Source organism: Eschrichtius robustus, chromosome 20, assembly GCF_028021215.1.
Source record: "Eschrichtius robustus isolate mEscRob2 chromosome 20, mEscRob2.pri, whole genome shotgun sequence".
Lineage (NCBI taxonomy): Eukaryota > Metazoa > Chordata > Mammalia > Artiodactyla > Eschrichtiidae > Eschrichtius > Eschrichtius robustus.
In genome coordinates this window covers 12,278,532-12,306,427 of record NC_090843.1, presented here as the reverse complement: position 1 = coordinate 12,306,427, position 27,896 = coordinate 12,278,532, and the positions used below count along the sequence as shown (strand labels likewise).

The 27,896-nt window shown below is 57.8% G+C and overlaps 3 protein-coding genes across 5 annotated transcripts; all 3 read left to right on the top strand.

The window, feature by feature from the left end:
• The first annotated feature begins 30 nt into the window (after positions 1-30).
• On the top strand, positions 31-10,691 carry P4HB (prolyl 4-hydroxylase subunit beta). 2 transcript variants are annotated; one of them, XM_068531705.1, is made up of 11 exons: positions 31-247; positions 1,325-1,531; positions 3,452-3,585; positions 3,720-3,857; positions 7,514-7,618; positions 7,816-7,941; positions 8,122-8,322; positions 8,493-8,613; positions 8,699-8,880; positions 8,979-9,065; positions 9,812-10,691. In XM_068531705.1, the coding sequence occupies exons 1-11, from the start codon at positions 97-99 to the stop codon at positions 9,890-9,892; spliced, it is 1,533 nt and encodes a 510-aa protein (XP_068387806.1). In that variant the 5' UTR covers positions 31-96; the 3' UTR covers positions 9,893-10,691. The 2 variants fall into 2 exon arrangements, with proteins under 2 accessions (XP_068387806.1, XP_068387805.1); XM_068531704.1 differs by lacking the exon at positions 9,812-10,691 and having other exon boundaries at positions 8,979-9,189.
• A 4,462-nt stretch (positions 10,692-15,153) lies between these two features.
• On the top strand, positions 15,154-16,237 carry PPP1R27 (protein phosphatase 1 regulatory subunit 27). The gene is made up of 3 exons (XM_068531600.1): positions 15,154-15,598; positions 15,678-15,828; positions 16,114-16,237. Exons 1-3 carry the CDS (start codon positions 15,154-15,156, stop codon positions 16,235-16,237), a joined length of 720 nt encoding a protein of 239 aa, XP_068387701.1.
• Positions 16,238-16,869: 632 nt separating this feature from the next.
• On the top strand, positions 16,870-25,019 carry MCRIP1 (MAPK regulated corepressor interacting protein 1). Of its 2 annotated transcripts, none has more exons than XM_068530269.1 (5): positions 16,870-16,903; positions 22,908-22,963; positions 23,043-23,161; positions 23,813-23,914; positions 24,111-25,019. In XM_068530269.1, exons 2-5 carry the CDS (start codon positions 22,956-22,958, stop codon positions 24,173-24,175), a joined length of 294 nt encoding a protein of 97 aa, XP_068386370.1. In that variant the 5' UTR covers positions 16,870-16,903; positions 22,908-22,955; the 3' UTR covers positions 24,176-25,019. The 2 variants fall into 2 exon arrangements, with proteins under 2 accessions (XP_068386370.1, XP_068386371.1); XM_068530270.1 differs by lacking the exon at positions 16,870-16,903 and adding an exon at positions 17,298-17,325.
• The last annotated feature ends 2,877 nt before the right edge of the window (positions 25,020-27,896 follow it).

Here is a 27,896-nt window from a genome sequence, read left to right as displayed (position 1 = left end):
CTTGGCGGCCTGAGTTATAAGGGCGGGGCGGACAGCGCGCGCTCTCGTGGCCTGCTGTCCTGGCGGCGCTAACAGGAGCGCCCAGTTCGTTCCGACATGCTACGCCGTGCTCTGCTCTGCCTGGCCCTGGCCGCGCTAGTTCGCGCGGGCGCCGGCGCCCCCGACGAGGAGGACCACGTCCTGGTGCTCCATAAGGGCAACTTCGACGAGGCGCTGGCGGCCCACAAGTACCTGCTGGTGGAGTTCTGTGAGTGCCGCCCGCTTGTCCGTCCGTCCGGGCCGGGCCTCGCCGTCACCGCGGCGTGGGGACGGAGCGGGGACAGAGGAGGGGCCAGGGGTGCAGGAGCACCGGGGGGACAGAGGGACGGAGGGGGGCTGGAGGGTGGGGGGGCGCGGCGGTCCTGGGCTCCCCTCCCCACCCTCCCTCTCCCGGCCCCGCCAGAGGTGGGTTGGGGTCTAAAGGGTTGTCAGCTTTCCGGCCACCCCATGGACGCGCTGACTCCTAGCCCCTGGAGAGGCGCATCCTTAAGCGGAAACAGCCCACAGACCCGCTGTCAGCGTCCCTGCACTGCCTGTGTTCTGGGGGCATCCCTCCTGCCCAGCTGGACCCTGAGGGTGACCAAGGGCAGACAGCTTGGATGTGCTTTTATGCCTGAGGTCCACATGGCAGGGTGTCTCTGTTAGCCGAAGTAAAATAGCGTCGACTGTGTAAGCTTCTACGAATACGAAGGACCACGCAGGGTCCAGTCCCCTAATTGCTCACCTGGACCAGTTCCCAGAGAACACTGCCCCTGCCCACAGCACCTTCCACCAGGAACAGCTGTCTTCTGATTAACAGTGTTGCCAACCAGAATCCAAAACCTTTGTTTGTGTCCATAAGTGTCTGAGCCCTGACTATCTCAGGGGGAAATCTTAGGCCCAACACAGCTGCTAACCTGAGTTCAGAGAGAGTCTAAAGAACTCGTGTTAGATGTGAGTCTCACTCATGATTAGTCTCACTGAGTATACGGTTGCTGTGGCTTTAGCTGCCTAACTTCTTTGGTTCCTAAAGGGAAATTCCAGGGACTCAACTGCCCTGATCGCCTGCAGGTAGTAGGAAGTTACTAATCATTGAAGACAAAGCAGAGTGGGGCTGGTGGTTTGTCATTCACGGCCCTTATCCGATATTGCCCAAGAGAACCAAGCTATCAGCTCAACCTGTGCGTTCAGAGGGGTTATCTTGGTGCAAAGATAAGGATTTTATGGAGGGAAGTACCAAAGGAGAAGGGAAGGGAGGCAGTGGAGTGGGTCGGTGCTGCCTTCAAGGTCTTGCTTTCTCTCCCAGATGCCCCATGGTGTGGCCACTGCAAGGCTCTGGCCCCAGAGTATGCCAAAGCAGCTGGGAAGCTGAAGGCAGAAGGTTCCGAGATCAGACTGGCCAAGGTGGATGCCACTGAAGAGTCTGACTTGGCCCAGCAGTATGGCGTCCGTGGCTACCCTACCATCAAGTTCTTCAAGAACGGAGACACGGCGTCCCCCAAAGAGTACACAGGTGTGACCGCGGCACTGTCCTTTCGTTGCCTGCAGTTCTGGAAGATAACAGAGGCGTGGAGGAGAACCCATTCTTGGACTGGGTTCTAGGTCTAGTTCAGACTCTGAGGGTTGTGTGAGGAACATTCTCTCATTCCTGAACCTCTCAGGTGGAGAGGGTCATCCCAGGGGGTGGCTAGTAGGCTGAGGTTTGTCCTAAGGTTGACCAGTAAGGGGAGGGAGGCTGAGCAAATGGAGCAACACGTCAGCCTTTGCTGGCTCTCTGGTGTGCCTGCCACCAAGGTGGGTGCAAGGGCCTTTCACAGAGGAGGGGCAAGCGGAGATCAGTGGGTACCGGTCTGGGGCTCGTGCCGGTCGTGGCAGAGCTTGAATCCATGCCCAGCTTTGTCTGCCGCACAGGCCCTCAGTCGCTGCTTGGCCGCCTCCCCTGTGTAGCCTGGTCGGTACCAGTGACAGCGGAGAATCTTTGTCTGTAAAACAGGTTCCGTGGCTTATGTGCTAGAATTCTTTAGAGCAGCCCATATTGTTAGTTCTGATGTCAGCAGCTCTGGTCTTCTCAGTAGGCTGCTGTTTTATTGCTCCCACTTTTACTTATGTTCCCTTTTGGAATGGAAGTGCCTTATGCAGAGTTACCATGATCCCGTCACTAACACTAAGGCTTTGTAGATGAGACAGCTCTTCCTGATTCCACCTGTAACTGATAGCACAGCTTTCACTAACTCTCTGCAGAATGCTTTTTTTTTTAAAGCTATTTTTTAAAGATTTATCTTAAGTGTTTTATTTTTTTTATTTTTTATTTTTTTTAATATTTATTTGTGGCTGCATTGGGTCTTCTTTGCTGCGTGCGGGCCTTCTCTAGTTGCGCAAGCGGGGGCTACTCTTCGTTGCGGTGCGCAGGCTTCTCATTGTGGTGGCTTCTCTTGTTGCGGAGCACGGGCTCTAGGCACGCAGTCTTTAGTAGTTGTGGCTTGTGGGCTTAGTGGCTCCACGGCATGTGGGATCTTCCCGGACCAGGGATCAAGCCCATGTCCCCTGCATTGGCAGGCAGATTCTTAACCACTGCGCCACCAGGGAAGTCCTAAAGCTATTTTTGACAAAATATTTATCTGTTTTGGCTGTGCTGGGTCTTAGTTGCGGCACGCGGTATCTTCATTGTGGCACGCGGGAACTAGTTCCCTGACCCGGGGTCGAACTCGGGCCCCCTGCGTTGGGAGCGTGGAGTCTTACCCATTGGACCACCAGGGAAGTCCCTAAGGCAGAGTCCTTTTAAACATGAGATTTGGCAACCCTTTCCAGGTTGGACTAGGTAGTCGCACCCTATGAGGGGAAAAAGGGTAACTAGCCTCAGTCTCAGGAGGAGCAGTTTTCTTCCTTTTCGTTTTATCTGCTTGGGTGGCGTGCATGGGCTGATCTCTTTCTCTTGCCAGTCCAGGAGGCATGTAGGGCGAGGACACCTGACTAGCCTTGGCGCGCGAGGCGGTAGAGCCCAGCCTGCTTTCGCAGGGGAAAGCTGGCCTTGAGGCTGACTTGCTAACCAGCCCTTTCTTCCAATCCTGCCACATCTCTGATTAAGACGAAGCCTAGTGTGAGACCACTGCGGGGAAAGTGCGTGTGTGTTTAATGAATTTAAATGTCAAGGAAAATTTACAAGATGCAAAGGTATTAATGGGAAAAAAATGACTTGTAATTTATTACCCGGAGGTAATCACTGCCTTTTCTTCTTTTAAACACAACCACAGTCTCCCATATACCCAGAAAAGCCTTTTTAGCCCTGGAATTTGGGCAGGTATGTAGACAAGATGCCTTTTCTGTGGCAAGAGGATGTTTTGCTCTGGTTTTGGCAGAGAGGTCGGATAAAGATGGGCGGGGAGGGTGGGCGCACCCCTGGTTTCAAGTGGACCCTGCATGTGTTTGGGTGCAGCTGGCAGAGAAGCCGACGATATCGTGAACTGGCTGAAGAAGCGCACAGGTCCTGCCGCCAGCACGCTGCCTGACGGGGCTGCCGCGCAGGCCTTGGTGGAGTCCAGCGAGGTGGCAGTCATCGGCTTCTTCAAGGTAGAGGCTTTGGAACTTCATCCCGGGTCTTCCTTCCTCCTGCCGTGGCCTGGGCACCGCAGTCTGCCCTGCTGCTGACCAGGGCAGGGGTTCTCGGTGTTACGGCGGCGGCCACCTCTGGTTCTCCTCTCCAGGACGTGGAGTCGGACTCTGCCAAGCAGTTCTTGCTGGCAGCAGAGGACACTGATGACATCCCCTTCGGGATCACGTCCAACAGTGACATGTTCTCCAAATACCAGCTGGACAAGGACGGGGTTGTCCTCTTTAAGAAGGTGAGTGGCCCTTGGGCAGCCCCTCCCCCCCCACCGGGTGGGTAGTTGCGGTGCTGTGCCGCAGGGCTGGTGTTGCCTTCGAGGACCTTGCCCGGGCGGCGCTGGCTGCTGGACTGAGGCCCACCTGTTATCAGGGCCCATTTTGCAACGTCAGGTTGTAGGAGTCTCTTAGACAGTGGCCTTCAGCCCTTCAGCTGTGGGCCCTTTGTTCCAGCTTCTGTGGTGGCCCCAGTGCAGCGTTCATTGGAAGCCAGGCTGCTTCGGTGTGTTAGCTTGTTAAAGGAAAGCTGTGGTGAGACACGTAACAAAGTTTGGCGTTTTAACCACTTTTAAGTATAGGATTCAGTGGCATTAATTACATTTGCGATGTTGTGCAGCTGTCACTCCTATTTGTTTCCACTCTGGAGTATTAGTGGCATGTGTTCCCACCCTGTTGGTAGAGCCTGGCCCCAGGGCTCCCTCGGGCTCCTCCAGGCTCCCCCAGCCCCGTGTCTGTTATTCCTTCCGTGTGTCTTTTAACCACTCTGCGCTCTTGCTAGGACACAGCTGAGATTGGTGTGTGCATGGCATTACCCGAGTGGGCGATGGGGGTCTCTCTTTTATCTTAGCCACCAGACAGTGGGCCTGGGGCCAGCTGAGCACCCATGCTCTTGGGACACAGCTGTCCCTGGATTGGGTGCTGAGTGGAGGAGGAGGGAAGGCTGTGGGGGAGGGGCTGGGACTGGAGGCATGTTTTCAGCGGGTGGGGCTGGGCCTTTGACTCCTGTCCTGTTTTGTCCCCAGGGTTAGGAGGTAGTTAGAAGTAGTGTTACGGCAAAGTTGTAAATCGAGTGGTCAGAAAGGACGCAGTGTTTGGGGGCCCGATCCCCCCCACTGTGTGTGCACTCCCGGTGGGGCACTGCTGAGCCTCCAGCACCTGGGGGTGGGGAGCATGTGGCGAGGGTAGGCCTCCCAGCTGCACAGGGTTTTGGGGCAGCTTGCTTTCAGCTCTTTCTGAAGCCCCTTCTTCAAAAGAACTCAAGGCATTATATATGCTCTCTTTTCTCAGTAGACATCCTCATGATGTCCCCTAAAGGGAATAGAATGGCTAAATTAGCCAATTGTCTTCCCAAAAGTGCCCAGGAAACTGTAATTAACAGCTGATTAGGAAAAAACCCTGCCGAGTTGAATGGAATTGAGTGGAATGAAGGTCCTGGGCTCACCCTGCAGTTCTGGGTGAGGGACTGGGAGACTCAGGCCTGTGGAGCTTGCAAATCCCCTTTCATCAGCTTGGTCCACACCGTTCTTTTCCATTATCCTTGAGATCTGGAGTGGCATTTGTCACACTGGATCGATGGTTTTGGTGATCATATGTCCTTGAAGGTTAGCACGATTGTTCCTTGTTCTGCAAAGACTGTAGTCACGGTAGCTCATCTGTTCTTGGCCTCAAGTCTTTGGTGTTCACGCAGGCTGGGCACAGCCGACCCCGTCAGGTCTGGTGCCAGTGGGCGGGGCCTCCCCTCTTCCACTCGTTTGCTTCCAGTGACTGTGCTGGAACGGCATGGCTTCCTTGGGCAGCTGTGAGCAAGAGCCTGGCAGAGCCCACAGGCTTTGTGTTGGGGGGTCAGTAGGGGTCACAACTGCAGTCAGACAGACAGCTCCACGGATGAGAGGAAGAAGATGCAGATTCCTGCCCGGCCTGTGGTCCCCATTATCTGCCTTTACTTGTTCCCCTTCCTTCAGGCTGTTCGCCTAGTTCCTTAAAGTTAGCTGGGTCTTCCAGTGGGCAGCCTCGAGAGTGGGACGGGGCTCCCAGGAACGGCCAGCTGCCACTTGAGAGGGAGGATGGCGAGGGTGGGGCTCCAGCAGAACTTGAGCCCGAGAGTCCCAGCTTGGGTCCCAGGTCAGCTGGGTTCCAGGTCGTTGGAACTTGGACCACTGGTTTGAGAGCTGATCATCCTGTATCTTTGTTTGGTGTTTACTTTGTTTTTCATCTTTGAAGCTGGGGGCTTAAGAGTGGGTGTGGGACCTTTTTGTGACATTCTCATTGTGGTCTGGAGGGGTGGCCTTTGCCCAGGACCCCAGGCCTCCTGCAGCTGTCCCCACATAAACGAGGGCTGGCTGTTTGGTTTTTACCAAAGCAGACACCGAACATAGTGTAACATGGTAATATTACCTCGAAGACTGCATCCCAACAGAGGCACGGCAGTTTTGGAGGAGTGGGGATGGCAGCCTATTTGCCTCTAATGGGGGCTCCACTTTGTGCCTGATGGAGCCCAGCCATGGCCAGGCCAGCCTCTCGCCTCCATTTCCTTCCTGTTTCTCTGTACCTTCCCTTTGTGGGTGTGGGGAAGGCTGAGGAGGCTTCAGCTCCCTGGGCCTGGCCCTCGGTGTGGTCCTGCTTAGCAGCACGTGTTGTGGTCAAGCCACGTGTCAGGCTCTACATAAGTGCGGTGGGAGTGGGAAGTGGCCACCTGCTTTTCTGGAAGTTACTTCAGGAAAATGCAGAGGGAAATGACCAGGAAGGGAAGGTGAGTGGTTTTTCTCTGCCAGTCCCATTTGAGTTCACAGGGGTGATGGGAGGCTCCCTGACCTGCTGGACAGGCCAAGGCACAGCTCAGCCTTCCTCCACGAGGAGCTGTGTCCGCCATCCCCATCCAGAGCAGGTCCACACCTCTTGGCTCTGCGGCGGCAGCCCTTGCCCTTCGTGGCCCCAGGACTTTGAAACTCTTAACAGGTTACTGGAGTCCCAAAGAGCTTTTGTTTGTGTGGATTACACCTATCCATTTTTATTGTTAGAAGTGTTAGAAGTTAGAACTGAGAAATTAAAAAAAAAACAAATAACTTGTTCTGAAATAACAATAATAAATGTTACATGTTATCAAAGATGACATTTTGGGGGAATTCTCTGGCGGTCTAGTGGTTAGGAATCCGCACTTTTACTGCAGAGGGCCTGGGTTCAATCTCTGTTTGGGGAACTAAGATCCCACAAGCTAGATGGTGCGCCCAAAAAAAAAAAGATATTTTTGTGAAAATTAATTTTTCCCAGAAAACAACATTTTAGGGGTAAGAGTGGTATTTGAGATTTCTGCTGGTATCTAATGTCTGCCCAGACAGAAGACAGCTGGGTTCTCCTGTTTGCCTTTAGTCTGACGTAACGTCACGCCGTACTGCACACTCCGGGGGGAAAGGGTGACAAGGCACCTGCCGTCTGAGCATGATTGTGAAAATCACTCTGACCTTGCGTCCACCCTGGGAGGGCCTTGGACCCACAGGGGTGAGGCCCACACTTGGAGAGCTGCAGTTTTAGGGACTTGGCAATGAGGAAGTCCCTTGGCACCCAGGACGTGGGGTTCTCATGGCTTGTCAGGAACATGTCGGGGCAGGGTCTGGGTCAGCTGCTGCCATCCTGGCACGTGGGAGGCTGCCTGCCGGTGTTCGTGGGGAGCCTGCGTGCGCTCCTAGTGACCTCACTGTTGCCTGGTGCCCAGAGGATATGTCCCTGCAGCCGTCACCTGGTTTTGCTTTGGACGGAGGCACGTGGGTCCTGCCCCCGACTGCGCACAAAACCCAGACAGGAAAATGCTGCAGACTGCGTTCCTGGCCAAGTCCGGCCAGCCGGGGCCATAGGGGGCTTTGTGGAGAGCCTCGGCATCCACACCTTTCTCTCTCCACAGTTTGACGAAGGTCAGAACAACTTTGAGGGGGAGGTCACCAAGGAGAAACTTCTGGACTTCGTCAAGCACAACCAGTTACCCCTGGTCATCGAGTTCACTGAGCAGGTGTGGCTCTGTGCTGCTGGTCCTGCCCCTGGTGGGGGGGAGGTTCGGGGGGTCATGATGTTCGGGCGTGGGGACCCCCACTTGCAGAACCCCTGCTGTTGTCCAGGCGTGTGGTGGCATTGGGGCCATTGAGAGAGTAGCCTGTGTCAACAGTTTGGTTTGTGACTCAGACCAAGTAACTTGCGTTTCTAACACAGACAGCCCCGAAGATCTTCGGAGGGGAAATCAAGACTCACATCCTGCTGTTCCTGCCGAAGAGCGTGTCTGACTACGAGGGCAAGCTGAGCAACTTCAAAAAAGCTGCCGAGAGCTTCAAGGGCAAGGTGAGCGCTCCCGGTGGCCTGCGGGCAGCTCGGCCCCAGGTTGAAGGCTGGTCCAGAGTGTTCTTCCTGCCTCAGGACAGCCTGTTTAGTCTCGGGGTCCCAGCTGTTGGGAGTGGGCAGCAGGGAGGCAGAGGGAGCCCTTGTCCTGCAGTGCCGTCAACGTGCCTTTTCTCCCCCAAGATCCTGTTTATCTTCATCGACAGCGACCACGCCGACAACCAGCGCATCCTGGAGTTCTTTGGCCTGAAGAAGGAGGAGTGCCCGGCCGTGCGCCTCATCACGCTGGAGGAGGAGATGACCAAGTACAAGCCAGAGTCGGATGAGCTGACAGCAGAGAAGATCACCGAGTTCTGCCACCGCTTCTTGGAGGGCAAGATCAAGGTACAGGCCATGTCTGGGGGTGGGTTAGGGATACTGCTGAGGGTCCTGGTGGCGCACGGAGCAGCCTGGCCTCACACGCTCACTTCCTCCTGAGGCTTTGGAAGCAGCTAGGCAGCGGAGGGGTCCCTGGGTGACCGCGCATGCCTGACCCTGCTCTACCTGCCCTCTAGCCCCACCTGATGAGCCAGGAGCTGCCTGATGACTGGGACAAGCAGCCTGTCAAAGTGCTCGTCGGGAAGAACTTCGAAGAGGTCGCTTTTGATGAGAAAAAGAACGTCTTTGTGGAGTTCTGTAAGTGAGGCCCTCCAGCTCCTCAGGGCTCGGTGGGGCAGGGCACTTTCCGGCCGAGCAAGACTCAGAACGGCTCCCTTTACAGACGCCCCGTGGTGTGGTCACTGCAAGCAGCTGGCCCCCATCTGGGATAAGCTGGGAGAGACGTATAAGGACCATGAGAACGTCGTCATTGCCAAGATGGACTCCACAGCCAACGAGGTGGAGGCGGTGAAAGTGCACAGCTTCCCCACGCTCAAGTTCTTCCCCGCCAGCGCCGACAGGATGGTGCGCCCGCCATCGAGGGCTGGGTGGGAAGGGTGTGCAGGGGCAGCGGGGGGCTGTCAGGTAGGACCGCTTCCCGCATCTCATCCCCCTCCCCACAGGTCATCGACTACAATGGGGAGCGGACACTGGACGGTTTTAAGAAGTTCCTGGAGAGCGGCGGCCAGGACGGAGCCGGGGATGACGATGTAAGTGGTCACTGGACCCCGCGGCCCATGGGACATGCTTTCTCAGTGCTGCCGGGCAGCGCTACACGGGGGAGTTGGAAGGGTTTTTAGGTGCCGGTGTTTGCTCAGGAATCTTCCAGGCTCATCTGGCACGTTCCCTGTCAAGCTGAGGTGCTCTGCTGGGTGTGAGCTCAGGCCTGTCCACGTCAGCTAGGGTCAGCTGGGGGTAGTGGAGGGGATGTCAGAAGTGCCGGGCCAAGAGGGTGTGGCAGGGTGGGGGTGGTGGAGGGAATGGTCAGCTGAGGCCGCAGGGCCCGCCCGGAAGCGCGGGGATGTGGGACGAGGGGGCAGACCTGCTGAGGGGGGGCAGGTGAGGAGTGCCAGGGCCGTTTGTGCTGCTGTGGTTGATGGGCTGTCACTGGCTTCTCAAACTCCAGGGCTACAGGGGTGGATGTTACACACCAGCAGTTCCCTGCTTGGTCTTCACACTGGGGCGGCCCCTGTGCTCACCTCCTGGATGGCGTGGGCTGGGCTCCCACAGCACCAGCTCTGCTTCCACCCTGTCTTGTGGGCAGAAGTCCCCATGCCTCACTCTCCTCGGGAAGCCCACCCCACATATACGCACATCTGCTCACGGAGACCGAAGTTGGCTGCTCGTGTCCAAGTGGCCAGCTGGTACCTGGCGTGCTTGGCATGGGTGTGGGGGCCTCAGCATGCCAGCTTGGCCTGGACATCTCATTTCCCTTCTTTTTCATCCTCCGTCCCAGGATCTAGAAGATCTCGAAGAAGCAGAAGAGCCTGATCTGGAGGAAGACGATGATCAAAAAGCTGTGAAAGATGAACTGTAACACAGAAAACCAGACCTGGGCACCCAAACCTGGCGCCTCCCAGTGGGCAGCCTCCGGACGCCCGCAGACCCTCCCGGAGAGGGAGCGTCGATCGGAAATGCAGGGAACTTTTTTGAAGCCACACTTCACTCTAACACACGTGTAAATCTGAACCCGTCTTCCTTTGCTTTTCAACTTTTGGAAAGGGGTTTATTTCCAGGCCAGCCCAGCCCATCTTGGTGGGCCTTTTTTTTAAATTGTGATGTACTTTTTTGTACATGGTTCTGTCCAGAGTGCTCGCTAAAATGTTTTGGAATCTCACGCTGGCAATGTCTCATTCCTGTTAGGTTTATACTATCACTTTAAAAAAAAATTCCATCTGTGGGATTTTTAGATATTTTTGGAAGTCAGGGTGTCTGTTCCACCTTGGCCAGGCCTCCCTGGGACTCCTGTCCCCTGTGTGGGGCGGGACCAGGCCGGTCTGGACAGGTCCCTCACCTCATGTGGTGGTGCCATGGTGGAGCGTGGCTCCTGCATCGTTTGGTTAAATGGTGACTTCAGGTTTCTGTCACAGGGGCCCCCCATGACTGGAGGGTGCAGCTGCAGCCCCCTCCTTCCCCAAGCCAGGGTCCTCGTTGCTCTGTGACATCCAGGGTGGCCTGAGGCCTGCACCAGGCAGAACCAGGACCCTCCGTTTCCAGGCTGGGAGACAGCCAAGGATGCTTGCTTGAGCCAAATCACATGTTGACAGTTCTTCAGGCATTTCTACCACAATATTGGAATTGGACACATTGGCCAAATAAAGTTGAAATTTTCTGCCTGTTGTTGCCTCTGCCTTACAGTCTCCAGGCACGGGGAGTGGGGCTGGAATTCCAAGTTTCTCGGGAGAGGAGGTGGGCTTGGTGGGGGCCGCTCTTGTTGAGACATCTCTTTCTTGGAACGCAGCAGAGACGCAGAAGCGTGCCCAAATCCTGTGGGCACAGTGTGCGGGGCTGTCACCATCGTGACTGGGGGTGAGGGGTGCCTCTTGGCCCTGTTCCTGTGCCGTCAGGCTGGCTTACCTGTGATGCAGTTTGGCAGCTTTACCCGCTGTGGGCATCCAGTGGTCACAACATGGATTCTGCCCATGTGCCATGTCAGGACATGATGGTCAGGGATGCGTGGCTCTAACCTTAACCCTAGGTTGGGGAGTGGCCCCTCCCCACCACTGCCTGGAACCACTGCAGCTTCTGATGAGAAATCGGGGGCGTTCAGACTTCAAGAATGCTGTGCTCATCACCAAACCTTCATGTAAAAAAGAATCTGGAGTTAAGGTAGCAAATCTCTAGTTTTTAAAATGTAATTTGACTTCTAGAACCTCTGCTTACTCATAGTTTACATAGGGAAGGGTATTTCGATTGATTTTTTTTCCCCACAAACTCAAAGCTGCCAGTCTGGCTGCAGTGTTGGGCTGATGGCACCTGAGCCTGGATTGGTGACACCTCTTGGGCCTTGGGGAGAGCTCTGAGTGGGAGACCCACAGGGGGCCAGCCGGGCTCAGGTGGGTATCCGTACCTGGCCAAGACAGCCCTGCCCAGCCCGGGGCTTCCCGTCTGTTGCTCTGTGAACACATCTGTAGCCACAGGTAGGACAGCAGGGCTGTTGATGACGTTATTGGAGGGAACAGGTGGAGATCCAGTCCACTTTGGGAGGTCAAAGCCAAACGTGGCTAGGTCTCCGAGGAGCCCGGCCTGTCACTCCACGTGCTCCCATCAGTCCCTCCGATTTGCTGCCTGGAGTAGGAAGTGTGCATGCATTACCTGATTCCCAGCCCCCAGCTCTGATGCTGCTGGGACCTTGGAGGTGGCAGGGGCAGGTCCAGCAGACGTGACCATGAAACTTGCTGTGAATGCGGTTCCCTTGGTGGTCTTGGCCCATGGGGAGCTGGGTGTGTCATTTCCCCCATGACCACAGCTATGCTCCAGCCAGAGGCCCAGGTGTCTCCTCTTGCCCTCACAAACCCCAGGACTGCTCCTGCCTCTCACCTGGGCGTGTGTTATACAGCTGGTGTCCAGGGAAAACCTGGTGTTAGCACCCTAGGCAGCACCAACCAAGCCCCGGCTTGTCCACATGCTCTGGCATCCAGGTACCGCTCCCCAGCTCAGCCCATGGCCGGACTCCCTTCCCTGGTTCTCAGGTGGTCTGTGCCAGGGCTGCTCCAGGGTCTGTGTGTGTTGTGCCTCGGCTGTGCTGACACAATGAGATGTGTATCCATGAAAGAGTGAGCTCGGGCACTTGGAGGTTCTGTGGGAGATCGCTGGGGAGATGTTAGCTCTGCCCTCCTAAACGTGAGTGGGTTCCCCAGGGTATGCGTGTGGTTTCCAGAGGAGGGAACCCAGGGTGGGCTGAGAGCAGGGCTGTCAGGAGTCACAGCTGCGAGGGGTGGGCTATGCCCCGTGACAGGCGTGGGTGACCCTGCAGACCAGCTGTGTGGAGCCTGGCCCTCTGCATAGAAAGCTTGGGACCAGGTGTCGCTGCCCGGAACAGGGCCGTCATGTGCTACTGGGAGGGGGAGTGAGTCACCGATACCTTTCCCCTTTTGCCCAGGCAGCTGATTAGCACATTCCTGGGTCTGGGTTTGCTGGGACGTGGTGGTTGGAGTCCCAAACCCGGCAGCGCTGGTGGATTAGCGAAGTAACTTTGCAGGCTACTGGGTAGGCAGTCAAGGCTTAACAGCCTGGGGTGTCCCAATCTCTCTCTTCCTCTGTCCAGCTGGTAGGAAGCTATTGGCCTGGAACTAAAAAGCAACCGCTGGGCCTGTGTACCGGACCCTCGAGGTCTGGCTTCTGCACCTGCCGGGAGGCAGCTGAGTGGGCCCTGCACAGACTCCCCTCCAGGCCCCTGGCTTGTTTTCTGCTGGATGCAAAGCTTTGCTAGTTGAGTTTCCTCGGACTTTTCAAAGTAAGAGTTTTGCCCTGAATGTTTCATTTGCTTTAGTTCTCCAGAAGGCAGAATCTTAAAATTGTGCAAACCAGGTCACTTGACAAGTTCACACGGGCAGAGGCTCAGGGGCAAAGCTGTGTAAATACAGGTTTGGTGCTGGTGTGGTTGTGTGAAGAGCAGGTTAGACTGCTCACGGCTGGCTTCTGCCGAAAGGCTTCTGAGTGAGTTGCTGTAGGCCGTGTCCATGGCTTTGAGGACGTGCTGCCCGTGTCCTGAACAGAATGACTTTAAGGCATCTGTCCCTTCTTTGATCCAAATATCCAAACAGAAACCCCAAAGCCCAGATCCTGAGCTCTCTCAGCTTGCCTCTAGTAGGATAGAGCGGGAGGGTCGCTCTTGGGGTCACCAATAGACCCACCCTGACGGTTTGCCCCGCCTGGCCTGAGGCCTGTCACTGGTGGGAAAAACCATGCTGTTGGTGGCAGCTTCATCGGAGTTCTTTCATTTGATCCTCTGAGCAGGGCAGGCAGACAGAACTTTCCACAACATCAGAAAAGGCAATCTTCACATCAAAGGAAAGTTCTGTCTCTGTGTACAGGATAGGACTTTGTTTCTGGGCTTCGTGTAAACAAGCCGGAAGAAACTGTACCCAGTTCCTCCCAAGTGACCAAGAGTTAGGACCACTCAGCACCATACTCTCAGCCCGAAATGCAGGAGCACTGGGAACCACCCCTCCCTCGGGGCCCCTGCAGGTGGAGTTTCCCATGGAACATTAGTGGCAACAAGGCAGGCAGAGGAACCCTGTCAGGGCAGGGAGCCCACCGTGGACAGTGGCCTATCCTCTGCAGCATCTGGCCCAAGGCTTTGCACCTAGGGTGCTGATGCATTTGTTGATTTGATTTTGTTGGAGCAAGAACAGCCTGGTGATACAAGGACTTCTGGTGCCCAAGTTCCTGCCCCCCCTACAGAGCGCTGACTAACCGTGGTTCTGTCAGCATCCAGGCCTTCAGTGACTGCCCGGAGGATCTTGCCAACGTTAGGGGCTGAACCGCACCCCCCAATATTCATGTTTCGAAGTGTTAACCCCCAGTACCCCAGCGTGTGACCTTACTTGGAAGTGGAGTTGTTGCAGATGTAACTGCTTAAGATGAGGTCATGCTAGAGTAGAGTGGGCCCTAATCCAATGGCTGATCTCCTCATTAAAAGGGGAAATTTGGACATAGACACCTACTCAGGGACACCACCATGTGAACACGAAGGTGGAGATGGGTGACACGTCTACAGGCCAGTGAACATCAAGGACTTGCCACCAGAAGCCAGGAGATGGGCCTGGAGCAGATTCTCCCTGGGAAGGAAACAGCCCTGCCAGCACCTTGATCTTGATCTTCAGAACTGTTGTTTGAGACCCTCAGTCTGGTACTTCGTTACAGCAGCCCTGGAAGAGCAATACAGCCAGCTTCAGATGCTGCGGGGACTGTGTGGACCCCACAGGCCCAGCTCTGCTCCCAGGGCATGTCCCCTGTGCGCATCCATCCATTGGCTCTTGTCTCGCACTGAAGCCTAAGCCCCACCTCGGACCTTGGCCCCCGCACTGAAGGCAGCCAGTGCTGGCCCAGCCTGCTGGGATATCTCACAATTCCACTGGTTGTACTCCTACAGGTAAGTATGCTCTAGGTCAGGTGCAGAGGGCACACCCCCGCCCCAGGAGGTGACAGCTATGGCGTCACGGTCCTTCGGTAGCAGACTAGATACCATGTTAAGTGTGAGCACATGTGTTCTTGGCAGGAAGCAGCAGGAACCTGGAACCAGGAGGAATGTAGGGGAATGGGAAGGAGGGGAATGAGGGCCTGGGGGTGGAGGGGGCTGGGGGTGGGGTCCCAAAGTAAGGTCGGTTGGGTTGAGTGGGAGCTGAGGCATTTAGATTCTAACCTGGGAGGTTTCCAAGCAGAAGGGCAGTGCCACTGAAGCCCACGTTTTGGGAAAACTGCCCTGAGAGTGATACGAGCCATGATGGAAGGTGACAAGTGACAGGGAGATGAGTAGGGATGGGCCTTCTTCTCCACAGCAGGACCCTGTCCTGTGCTTCCTCAGGTGTGGGTGGCCCCCTTGCCTTCCCAGGAGGCAGAGGCAGCTGTGCTCACCACTCATCATGCCCTTCTCCCCAAGTTCCTGGGACTGTAGGAGACCCTGACCTTGGTACCTGTTTGCTTTCCTTATGGGCCCTGCCCTTCTAGCACCTCTCCTGCCCTCTGTCAGGCACCTTCGAGGTCCAGCTGAGGGGCAGGGAGCAGTGGCCAGGAAGGATCTGACCCCTTTGGCCAGGAACAGTGACAGGTGGGCTGAAAGATGAACCACTAAACATGATCCTGAGGGCACGGCTGGAGCGGCTCAGTTTCAGCCCCTCGGGTGTAAGCATGACTGCGCAGCTTTATATAGCTCTGCGGGCCCTATATAAGCAGGAGGTGCCCTGGCCAGCGGGAGCACAGAGAGCACTGAGGTGGCTGCGCTGGAGGTTATCATCAGCCAGAAGAGCCTGCAAACCACTCTGGTCTGGGCACCTTCCTCCCCAAAGCAGTAGGGTCCCCACAGGGGTGGCCCACACCATAGCTGCCAGGATGCCCAGCAGAACAGCCCGCTATGCCCGCTACAGCCCGAGGCAGCGGCGCCGGAGGCTACTGGCTGATCGCAGTGTGCACTTCCCTAACGATGTCCTGTTCTTGGACCACATCCGCCAAGGCGACCTGGAGCAGGTGGGGCGCTTCATCCGGGCTCAGAAAGTCTCCCTGGACACCATCCACCCCTCAGGTGAGTGCCTGTGGGGCCAGTGAGGGTCTGTGGGGCGGCAGGGGAAGGCCTGAGCCTTGACCCCTCCTGTCCTGTCCAGGTCTGGCTGCCCTTCACGAAGCAGTGCTTTCTGGAAACCTAGAGTGCGTGAAGCTGCTAGTCAAATACGGCGCGGACATTCATCAGCGAGATGAGACAGGCTGGACACCCCTGCACATCGCTTGCAGCGATGGATACCCTGACATAGCCAGGTGAGAGGGTGGCCTCCAGGATGTGGTCCCTCAAAAGGTGGCTCTGCTGGTGTAGCTAAGAACCCTAAGGGCTTCTGGAATCTCCTTTCTGCCCTGTTGCCCTCCCAAGAGAAAACTGCAAAAGTCAGCCGTAGTTTCCAAAAGGTCTGGTTTCTTCCTCCTCACCTCACCTGGAAAAATAAAAAACAGGTGGACCTCGGAACCCCAGCCTGCTACCCTGGGGCAGGGGTGAGCATCCTGTAGGCCACCTCCCTTTCTCAACCAGGGCTGCCCTTTGCACCCCAGGTACCTCATTTCCCTGGGGGCAGACAGAGAAGCAGCCAACGACGATGGTGATCTGCCCTCGGATCTCATTGACCCTGACTTCAAGGACTTGGTGGAGTTATTCAAAGGGACTAAGATGGACTGAGCCCAGCCCCGCCCTCCTAGGGCTCTAGCCTTCCCTGGAGACGTCAGGTGCCCACCTCCCCCAGGTGCCAGGAGTGCCCCACCAGCCGGGCTGGGGGCCGCCCAGGCTGGCCAGGACCCCATACTTGGGCACAACCCTCGCCCCCCGACCCCGGCCTGGCTTTTCCTCCAGGTGAATTTTTTTATTGCGAAACTTTCTACTTTTTCAATAAACCTGATTCCCAAGCCCGTGGTGATGGCCTGATTACTGGGGACCGACCCGTCCCAGTCCTTCGGCTCCGGTGGTCAGCGGACCCCGCCCTCCACTCCGGTCCAGGGGTCCGGCAGTGCCGGAGCAAGGAGCCAGAGCCCCGCGGCTCCCGACCGCCAGTCCCTGCAGTTCGTCGACCCCGCTGCCCCCCGGCCCTGTCTGTCCCAGGACCCTGACCCCGCCGGCCTGGACCCCCAGAACCCCGCTGCCTCGAGAGCCCGTCCCCGCCATCCCCCGTTCCCCGGCGCCGCCAACTCCACAAACCTCACGGACACCAAACCCTCGTCCCCAGCCCTCAGTCTCCGCCCCTACCCTGCGCGCCGGCGGTCACGTGACTGGCGCCCTCGTTCGTGCGCGGCGGCGCGCGTCACTTCCGGCCGGGCCCCTGGCAGCTGTGGCGGCGGCCGAGAGGGCGAGGTGAGGCGGCGGCGGCGGCGGCGGCGGCGGCGGCGGCGGCGGCGGCGGCGGCGGCGGCGGGGGCGGCGGCGGCGGGGGCGGGGCGGGCGCGGCCGGGACCCGCCCTGGCGCGGCGGCCGCGAGGGGAGGGCCCCGGGCGGGGTCGTGGGGTTCTCGGCCCGCCGCGGCGGAGGATAGGGAGGGGCGCGGCGGGGCAGGGAGGGCCTGCCGGGCACGGGGCTCAGAGAGGGCAGCGGGCCGCCCTTTCCGCCCGTGAAGCTGCAGCCGCCCCGTCGTCCGGGGAGCAGCCCTGATGATGCTTCCTGACCCCTGAGCGCGGCCGGCCGGGCTCCCGCGGTTCGCCTTCCGCCGCCGTCCAGCCTGTCCCAAGCTCCTGGCCTCTGAGCCAGGCGGGGCGGTGCCGGGTACGGGGTGGTAAGGGGGTAAGAGGCTGCCCGCCGTCCGGGAGCTCACCGAGCCCCGGGGGCTGCCGGGGTGGGCGGGAGCCGCAGCGGGGAGGCCGCAGACATCAGATTTCCAATTACAGAAGCAGCCCAGGTTGTGAGAAACTTCGGGTAACGTGGAGGCGCTCAAGTCATGTCCCCGACCTGTCCCAGGGAGACTTCCCAGAGAAGGTGGTCGTTAGCCGGGCCCCCAGGGACCAGCGCGATAGTTTTGGGTAGACAGGACATTTTGAGCAAAGGCCCTGAGATGTCAGTGGGGAGTGTCTAGAGCTTTTAGAGAGGAGTGCAGGTGGGGAGGGAAGGGGGCAGGAGCTGAGTCCTGAAGGAGGAGGCTTGATTTGGGGTGAGTGGAAGGGCTAGTGAGATTTCCACATGAGGAGGGAGGGGGGTGCACACGCTAGGGTTTGTTGCTCGGGAGGGGAGCCGCTGTTGACACCCAGGAAAGTGGGGGAGGGGTGGTGCAGTGCTTAGAGGCTTTGCCTGGGGGACTTCAAGAGACTGCCAGGCCCATTTGGCATCTCATATGACAGTGTCCTGCTGGCACTTGCTTGGGTGGTAGATCGTTTTCTAGAAGTCTCATTGGTAGAAACTGGGCTGTTGAGAGCCCCAAAGACACAGAATATGAAGGGGAAGTGGAGTCTGAGAAAATTTGAGTACCTATCAAAAATTCTAAAGGAACACAGAGTGGCTGCAATTGCATCATTGATTCTAACTCCAGAATATCCACTGTCACTTTCCCAGACCACAGAGTGTCATCTTGCCCCGTCCTTAGGCAGATGGTTGTGTGTGGGGAAAGAGTTCAAGACTGGGGGCCTGGAGACTGGGCTTTGGCGCCCCCTCCCCCCATGCCTCCTCCCAGGAGGTCTCTGTAGCCCTTTGTTCCCATGGAAGAGCAAGGTGCTACATAGATCCATCCAGGAGGACTCCCTCCCTGTCTCTGAGCAGAACCACATCAGTGCCAGGGGTCAGGAACCTGCCAGGAGTACAGGCAGGGGTGGGGGCAGGCTCTCGGGTGCTCGAGCCAGCTGAGCTATCTTGACCTAGCCCTGACTGCTGTGGCCCTGGAGGCCCAGAGGTTGGGAGGCCCTTGGGGTCCAGACCCCATTCTGCTGGGTGGAAGGTTGCTTCACCTGTCAAGCCTCCAAAATGGGGGTTATCGGGGTCCTACCTGGCTCAGTGCAGTGGCCGCCCTACAATCGGCCCTTGGCAAATGTTTGCTGTGGCCGGCAGTGCTGCTGCCCCTTCACAGTGTGCTCTACGTTTGTGGGTCTCCACCACACCTGAGTGGGCTGTCTCTGCATTCGGTTTGCCCAGGGCTATCCTGGCTCACGCTTCGTAATCAACAGCAGCCCTTTTACTCTCAGAAGTGCCCAGCTGGACAATACATTCCTTCTGTGATTGCCCTGTCCACCATCATATTGGATAAGCAGCCACGGAGATCTTGTTTGAGATGGTGACTTCATGTGGCTATACTTGGGTCCCTGTTGAGCAGGAAGGCCTGGTGAACATTCTTGGGGAATGTTTTGGCTCAGATGGGGATTCTGAGGCCCATAGAGGGAAGAGACTTGCCCAGGGGCAACAGAGCAGGGATGGACAACCGCCACTCACAGAGTGGTTCTGGACCCTGCCAGGTGCCGAGCATGCAGCCTGCTGGCCACTATGGGCTAGTCAGCCGTGGACAACAGTCAAGGCCTGCAGAGCACACTGGGAGGCAGTGTATGGTTCTCCGTGGCGCCGGCAGCAGCAGAGGTGGCTCTGAGGCACAGACTGTGTTTGAGTGGGGGGCCCAGTAGCTGGTGACACCTGATGAGATAGATTGTGGCCAGACTGAGGGCTTGATGGCAGTAGAAGACCCTGGTAGTGTCTGGGTCGGCAGTGACTTGGCAGGGTGGGTCTTGGGAAGATCATGCTGGCATGACGTATACCGGTGATGGAGAAGGATAGTGCAAGATACTGTTCCGACACAGGGGTTGGAGGGTGAGCGGTGGATGTTGGACCAGGGGTGGGTGGGAATGGGAAGAAGTAACTGAAGAGCACATGGGTGGAGGCTTGGGATCTGTGGGCTGAGGGGAGACTCGTTGCATCATCAGATCTAAGATCTCAGTGGTGTGAGCTGGGCCTCCGTGGTCCACTGAGAATGGAAAAATGCTGCTAACTTTTGTGCTGGCGATTGCCAGATGCAGCCCAATTTCAAAGCTATTAAAATAGGAAAAAAGTTTCTCAGAGTTGATGGGATATAGGAAATGTGATGAGGATTTGAGCTCCAGTCTTGAGGAAATAATTGTGCCTGATAATCACTGTGAGCAAAAGTCAGAAAGAAAACAAAGGGAGGGAGATGTTTGCGGAAGTGGATGCTCCCTCGCTGCTGGCCAGATGGACTTGAGGCTCCAACCTCAGTGGGACTCTTGTGACCTGCTGGGCCTTTTTAGGTGTCCCTGGCACTTTTCCAGGCATGCCATTCTCCCCAGCCTGCTGGTCACCTGGCCCCTCCACACCGGCCTCTGTAGTGGCCCTGCTCAGCACTTTCCCTGGGCAGTAAATGTGCTTGGGTTTCCCTCCACTTCACCCCACACGCCACTGTCAGCCCAGGCCTCGCACCTCCCTTCACAGCCAGGGACAGGCAGTCTTGACTGATGGTCCCGCTTCCTCCCCTCGCTCCACTGAGACCCTTTGTGCTAGGTCGATGGAGATTTTGTCTTGCTGGTCCAGCAGTCACCTCTTCGTCTAGGTCTTCCTTGAGTCCAGCTGCCCCCTTGGTCATCTCTTCACTGACCTTGTTCTCCCTCCCCCATGCATGCCTTTGCGGCTCGGCCCTCTCTGCTGGAGCAGCCGTGTGTCCCCAGGCTTCTGTCTTTAACATCAGTCGTATGATTTGCCCACTGTTGCTGTGGCTCGTGCCCGTGGCTGTCACCTTCTGTAGTGGAAACAGGCCCTGTGTATATGGGTTCCTTTCAGTGGCTCTTCCCTCTGGGCGCTGACAAGTACTGCTTCTCTGGTCACTCCGGTGCACCTCTCAGTGGCCACGTGGCCCTTTCCCTTGGATACACACCTAGGACTGGAATAGCTGTCATGGGGCGTGCATATTTGTTAGGTTTTTCATGGAAGTTTCTTTTGGGGTCAGCATGGGGGCCCGGCTCCCTGGAGGAGCCCCAGGAGGTGATGAAGGTGAGCGAGCGCAGCTTACTGTCCCTCTGTCTTCAGGGGAGCAGCAGGGACCTGGCTTCTCGGGAAGCTGCTGGTACACTCGGGAGAAGCCTTGGTGTCCTTGCGTCCCGCCAGGTGGCAGGATCTCAGCAGGGGCAGGGCAGGGCCAGCACAAGGTTCTGAGGAGAAAGGCCCCTGGAGGGAGGCTGAGCTGCTGGGAGAAGACGGAGGACTCAGGGGTTCCTCACATCTAGGAAGGCCAGCTGGTAGGACACAGGCCATTAAAGATGGACCTGGTTAGGTGTGACCTCCCGCATCGAGAGGAGGCAGACGGTGACTCCTTTTTAAAAAGTCATTTTACTCGCCCTTCAAGTCCCAAGGACGTGAGAGCCTGCGGGTGTCCAGCACCTGGCCAAGGTGCTTCCCGGCCACTCTGTCCAGGGCACCAGAAACCTTGTAACTCAAGTAGCAAATCTGTGTGGGCAGGCGCCCAGTGACAGGTGCACAGCTCCGCGGTTTATGGGAGACACTAGCCTCTGGTCAGGAAGCACAGCCGGTGGGGGCAGCGAGGGGTGGGTGCCCACTGTGGAGACTGAATGCTCCAGGGGTCCGGGGCACAGGCCTCGGGACTTCAGTGACCAAGGGGAGCAGGTAGGTGCCCAGAGAACCCCAGAGCCACGTGTGCACGTGCATGTGTGCAGGCAGGGCGATGGGAGCTGTGAGGGTCTGGCACCTGAGTTAGGCCTGAGACTGAGCAGGGGGCCCTAAGCCAAAGGCACGTGCCCATAAAGGCCAGGCAGCCCCCAGAAGCTGTGACCAGAAGAGGCCGAGGCTGCCCTGGAAGGAGAGGCCCCAGGGATGGGCAAGGCTGGGAAGGCAGGTACCCTGAAGAAGTGGCCACTCAGGTCCGAGAGGACAGACTGCAGGAGGGCTGAGGGGGCCTGGGCAGGAGGGGCCAGCCTAGAGTGGTCAGGGGCTGGCTGATCCTCCAGGCACCTCCCTCCTATTGCATAATTGGAGCCTCCCACCTCATCCTGCTGCCGACAGCCCCTTGGGACTTGAGCGTTCTTGAGCCCTTTGAGTGTCCCCACGGCACCCTCAGGCCAGAGAGGGCTTTCCCTCTGTGCTTTGGTGTTCGTGGGGCTGGCGCCTGGGCAGGAGACCCATGGGCAGTGAGATCTCCCGAGTCTAGGAAAGAAGTCACCTTGTGAGGAGCTGGGCCTCTCCCCTGGGAGGGCACAGGGTTCCACGTGCCCCCCCAGGAAACTGGCTTTATGCTTTTTTGTTGTTGTTGCTGCCTCAACCTGTGGGCTGTGTTTACCTGTGTAGGTTTTTTTTTTTTTTTTTTTTTTTCCGGCCACGCTGTGCAGCCTGTGTGATCTTAGTTCCCCGACCAGGAATTGAACCCGAGGCCCCTGCACGGTGTCTTAACCACTGGACTGCTAGGGAAGTCCCCCTGTGCGGGTGTTTAAAGGCCAAGGGAGCCAGAGAAGAGGTACCCACTGTGTCTCATCCTCCTGGCCCTTCAGGAGGGGCTGTGGCTACCTGCTCTAAGTATTCTGGGGCCCCTCGGCTCCAGGGGTGGGTGGGGGAGGCACTTGTGCTCAAAGGCCCTTCCCAGGCTTCCCCCCACACCCCCAGCACCTGGGGTTGCCCTGCTCTGGAGCAAGGCCAGGCCTAGGACTGGCCCTGTGCAACCAGCTTCCTCACCCTGCGGTGTGTGTCCTCAGCCAGAGAGAGCACATTGTCCAACTGGCCAGTTTGAGAGTGAGCCTAAAAATAGACCCCCATCCAGGGCTGTATAGTCCCTTGGGCTGAGAGAGAGGCTGTAAACAGCACACACCCCAGGGTCTCGGTCACTAGGTTGGGCCTGGGGATTTCCTCCGGGCTCACAGCCCTCTCCCAGCCCTTCCGTCACACCCCGGGGACCAGGAAGCTGGGCAAGCTCTGCTGGGCTTCTCACCATTGGGAAGCACATCCCCATTTTAGAGATGGGAAACTGAGGCTCAGCAGAAATGACACACTAGGCCCTGCAGGCAGTGAGGGCCCTGGGACGACCGCAGGCCTTCCCCACAGACCCACGCTCTGCTGGCATTGGTGTTCTGAGACTTGAACTGGGAATGTCAACAGAGCTGCCTGACTCTGGGGAAGGTGCTCCCAGGCAGCAGTGGTCCAAGTGCAGGGGCCACTCGGAGCTCATGTGGCTCTGACTCGTGCATGTCGCCGGCCCAGCCCCATCTGGCTGACCCTGCCGCACCCTTAGCCAGCTGGATTGTGGCTAGACCCTGTCTCCTGGAAGGCAGGGAGGCCACAGCTAAAGGGAGGAGGCAGATGCACCCTACGCCCTTCCCATCTCTGGAGCCCTTCTGGAGAGGGTGGTCTCCGTCCCATTCCTGTGTCGTGGGCTTCCCTTCCAGAGGCCGAGGGGATCCGGCAGCGGAGTGCGAGGACCAGACGCCCCAGCGATGACCAGGTGGGTCTTGGGCAGTGGAGTGGCCTCCAGGTGGGAGGGGCCTGCCCCCAGCCCCTCCTCACTGGCTGGGCTCCCCCAGTTCCCCTGTCTCCAGAGTCGTCTACAACGGCAAGAGGAACAGTAGCCCCCGCTCTCCCCCCAACAGCAGCGAGATCTTCACCCCGGCCCATGAGGAGAATGTGCGCTTCATTTACGAAGGTACACGGGGTGCCCCCAGCCAGGCCCCTTGAGCCTCGCCTGCCCCTGTACCCTCACTCCGCCCCAGGCAGGTGGGGGGACCCAGCTCTGGTCACGGCAGGCGGTCAACGCTATGGTGTTCCTGACAGGCAGCACCCCAGAAGAGGCAGTATTTGGAGCCAGTGGTGTTTGCTCGGGGAGAGGGGGGCCGTGGAAGACAGTGCACCCTGGGGAACCTGGGGCATCCTGCAAGTGGTGTGGCTGGCGTGTGTGAGCATGTGTGCACAACATTTGTGCCAGGAGGTGGGGGATGGAGGAGGCGGGAAAGATGGGGGGCCTGCCTGGAGGAAGTGCTGTACCCCAGTGGGTCTCATATGCCTCTGTGACTGCAGCTCTGGTCATGGTACCATGAGGCTGAAAGGGGCATGGTCTGGGCAGGGCTCCCCGAGGGAATGGGGGTGTGTTGGGGACAACTTCAAGTCAAGAACGGGCTAGGCCAGGGGGCCAAAAGCTGTGAAGCGGGAGTTGGGGGCAGGGGGCCTGCGGGGCCACTCTGATTGGGGGGGAAAGGTCAGGAGAGGGTGTCCTCCAGCTTGGACACTGACTGGGCCGGACTGCCTGATGCTGCAGGCCTGGGGGTCTAGAGCCCCTGACCACCCCTGCTTCCTGCAGCCTGGCAGGGCGTGGAGCGGGACCTGCGCAGCCAGATGTCGGGCAGCGAGCGGGGCCTGGTGGAGGAGTATGTGGAGAAGGTCCCTAACCCCAGCCTGAAGAGTGAGTGGGGCTGGCCTGGGAGGGAGGGGCCGGCCAGGGGGTTGAGCTGGGGGCAGGAAGGCCCACCTGCTTCCTGCTTCCAAGACAGCCTGGCAGGGTGGGCTGGGTCCCAGGGCTTTCAGAGGCAGGGGCAGGACGAGGGACAGACCCTGCCTCTCCACCTGTGCCCACCGCTGACCGCTCTGTCCCCTGGCAGCCTTCAAGCCCATCGACCTGAGCGACCTGAAACGCCGGAACATGCAGGACGCCAAGAAGTCCTAAGGCGCGCCGGTGCCCCTCCCCTGGCCTCTGGGAGATCTGGGTGCAGCCTGCTGCTGGCCTCCTCCTCTCCTGTGGGCCCACCTCCTTGGAGGGGGAGGGGGCCTTGCTCCCAGTGGGCTGAAAACCCCAGGAACAGGACATGATTGATGGCCGAGGCCTGCCCCTCCTCCCTGAGTCCCCTCCTTTCCTCTTGGGGGATCTCAAGCTACCCCTGACACTAGGGGGGCTTGGGCCCAGCCAGCCCCTGCCCTCCCGTGGGCCTAGGTGGCTCTTTCGAGCTGCCTGGCCCTGCCTGCCCCCCAGGGCCTTGACCCTGACTCCCTTCACCTTCCCCTGCCCCCACCCCCCTACCCCTGGCCACTTCCAGGATCAGGAGGGAAACGAGGGGGCCTTTGTTGTCTCCTGTGCTGGTGGGATTGGGCTGGATTAGCTCCTGAGGTGGCCAGGAGGCAGGACAAGGGTGATCCCACCCATGCCTAGCATGGGTCCCCCACCGACCCCTGCTGTGTCTCTGGCCTGGACACAGGGAGTGTCTGACCCCTCACCCCACTCTCCAACCTGGCCCCTTCCTTCTCTGTGTCAGCTTCAGGATGGCACCAGCTGTCTGGGCCTGGGACACTGCTGGGTGCCCCCTCCAAGGGCCTTGGGCAGCCAGGCCTGGCCCCCCCTGGGGAAGGGGCATGGGGCTGGCCTGAGCTGGTGAGGCTGCCCAGTGGGTCCTGCCCTGTGCGGTGAGTTGGGAGGGTCTTCAGGGCCATTTTTTCTTCCTGTGCCCTCCAAATCCAAGTGTCTGACTGGAACCTGAGGACGAGTGAATAAAGGCGGGGTGGCATTGGCTTGGCCACTTGGTCTGTGAGACCCCTGTCTCGGCTGCCCACACAGGGCTGGAAATCCAAGGTCATGGTCCAGGCCCAGAAGTTCCGTCTGATCCCTGGGCTCCACCAGGGGGCTTGGGCCTCCTGAGGGGCAGTGGGAGGTGGAGGTGGGGGCCCTGGAAGGTAACACATCCCACATCCCTCTGCAGCACTGGGTCCTTGGGGAGTGGCTCCTCTGCTGTCCGGATGGAGGAGTGGCTGCTGGGCTCAGAGAGCCCCAAGTGCACCCAACCTTCAAACCTGGACATAGCCCTGGCAGACAAGCCAAACCGGAATTTATTTCGGGAACACCCTTTCCTGTTAGAGTATTCTGGGGCTCCAGCAGCCCCACAGGTGGCTCTGGGAGGTGTCTTTTCCTGGGGGGAGTTCCCCAGGGATGGGGGTGCAGGAAGGATTGTTCATGGAATAAGCAGCAGCCATGGCTTGCTGCCAGTGGGTGCTGGCTGGTGCCAGGCCCTGAGCCAAGTTCCTGTAACCACACAGGCCTGTTTGCTCCCCAGGGACCTGTGGGGCATCCTGCCAAGGGTTTGAGTGCCTGATGGGCTGGGTCACCCAAGCAGCCCCCCGTCTGTGGCTGGAAGGGGGTGGGCGTGGCCTGGCTGGGGTGCAGGGACCTGTGGCCAGAGGCTGAGTGGGCACACAGGCACACATGCCCTCCACCCAGCGTGTCCTAGACCACTAAGGATGGGGTGATGTCTAGCCAGGCCACTGCTGCACTTGTGGCATTGAGCAAGTTGCTGAGTCTCCAAGCATCAGTTTCCTCAAGGGGAGGTCAGCACCTGCCTCCTGGGTGGCTGCCCAGTGCTAGTGCCTGCTGCCACTGTTAGTCACCTTGTGGATGTACTTGACAGGGCACTCAGCCACAAGGCTTCAGTGGGGCCTGGACATCTGCATTCTGGCGACTGCAGTCATGGCCTTGCTGTGAGCCCTGGGGCATGTCACTCTCCTGTCCCACCTCAGTTTCCCCATGTAAAGTGAGGGTATGGGCTGTGGTGGTTCAAAGGCCTCTCTCCGAAGGGGTGCTGGAGCCCCCTGGCAGCACACCGGGGAGTGTCTAATATCTTGCTGCGTTGGTTAAAAATTGACTTAACTTTGCTCCCAGCTCTCTCTAGGTCATTCCTCCCTCCTGTGGGGCTGGAAGGTGGGAATGGGGCCACACTGGGCCCCAGCATCTGGGTCTCCCCTGCGCAGAGCCACCCTCCCGCTAGCAGTGGTTCCTTGCCCCTGTGTGGGTGGGCCCATGGGACACCCCGCAAGGCATTTTCATTCCCGCTTTCCCTGCCAACTTAGATTTTCTGGAATAGAGGCCCTGGACCTGGAGTCTTTGCCGAGAACACCTTGGAGGTGGGAATGTGGTTAACAGGCTGTGCTGGGGTGGGGGGTGAGGAACTCGGATGGGGGCACTGGAGACGGAACCCTCACCAGCACAGTGGGCTGCCTGGCTGACCATGAGTGGCTGGAGACACCTCTCTCCCCCTCAGACAGTGAAGGTAGAGGAGACGAGGGGAGCGTCCTGGTGGAACAGGAGTGCCCAGTCCTCCATCGTGTTCTACCCTTGGTGGCGCTCATATCACTGTCTGCTTTCATTCAGTGCTGACAACTCGGGGGGCGGGGGGAAGATTTTATTACCCTGATGTTACATATGAGGAAATGGTGACCTCTTGTAGGAGACTGGTCTTAATCTGATTTTTAAGCTTTTACTGTTAATCAAAATCTGAATTTAGTAAGTACTTCCTGAGCATGTATCCTGAGCATGTTCATGTATATTGAGCGTGAACAACAATTCCCTAATGTCATCTAACACCCAGTCCATAGTCCCCTAGTGTCTAAAATAATATATTCCACATGGGTTATAGACTCAGAATAGGAAGGCCAAGTACATCGGCTGAATCTGCTTGATGCGTCCCTGAAGTCTTTCTTAGTCACAGTACCTCCTCCCACATTTCCCCTCCATTTATGAGTGAAGATCCGCTGGGTACTTGATGTTGGAGTTTCCCAAACTCTGGTTTTCACTGGTTGCATCTTTGTAGCATTAACAGACTCCTTTGTCCCCTGCATTTCTGTAAACTGAAGTGAGATATGGATGCTTGATGGGATTCATTGGAGAAAACTTTGGATGTAAAGGGATCGCTCTGGTTGCTGTGTTGAGAATAGGCTGCAGGGTTCAGGGTGGAAGCGGGGAGACCTGTCAGGAGGGCTACCTCAAGTGAATCGTGGGAGGAAGAAGCTGGGTGAGGGGGCAGGTAAGGAGCTTGATATGGACTGTGGAATTTAAGTTGCCATTGGATGTCTGAGTGGAGGTGCCAAGAGGGAAGCTGAGTCTCGAGTGGATTTGAGAGGGCCACAGAGGTTGGAGATATAGTTTGGGAGTAATTTGAATATTGGTGCTTTTTTTTAAGGTTGATAAAGAAGGGAGGAGGGTGGGACCTGATCCCGGGGCACTGCACTCAGGGAGAGGAGGAGGAAGCAGGACCAGGGACTGAGAGCAAGGTCAGAGAAAGGGCAGGTGGGGGAGGACCTGGGGCTGAAGGCTGCCATAGTGTCCAGGAGGAGGCCGAGGCAGTCAGAGTTCGGCTAGTTGCAGCCCTCAGACTTCTCCTCCCACCCTCTCACCTAGAGGCAACCATTTTCAACTTTTCTGCTGATTCTTTGGTTTGTATTTCTATTTCTAAATAGCATACATGAACTGTTACTTATTGGTTTTCCCATTTCATTCTGTCCCCCACTCCCACTACACACGTGCTCTTACCATCCACTATCCTCCCTAGATCTTTTTTTTCTCTCATAACTTTGGTTACATCAGGGTTGAGTATTTACATGATGATGTCTGTGTATTTAGAGATGAG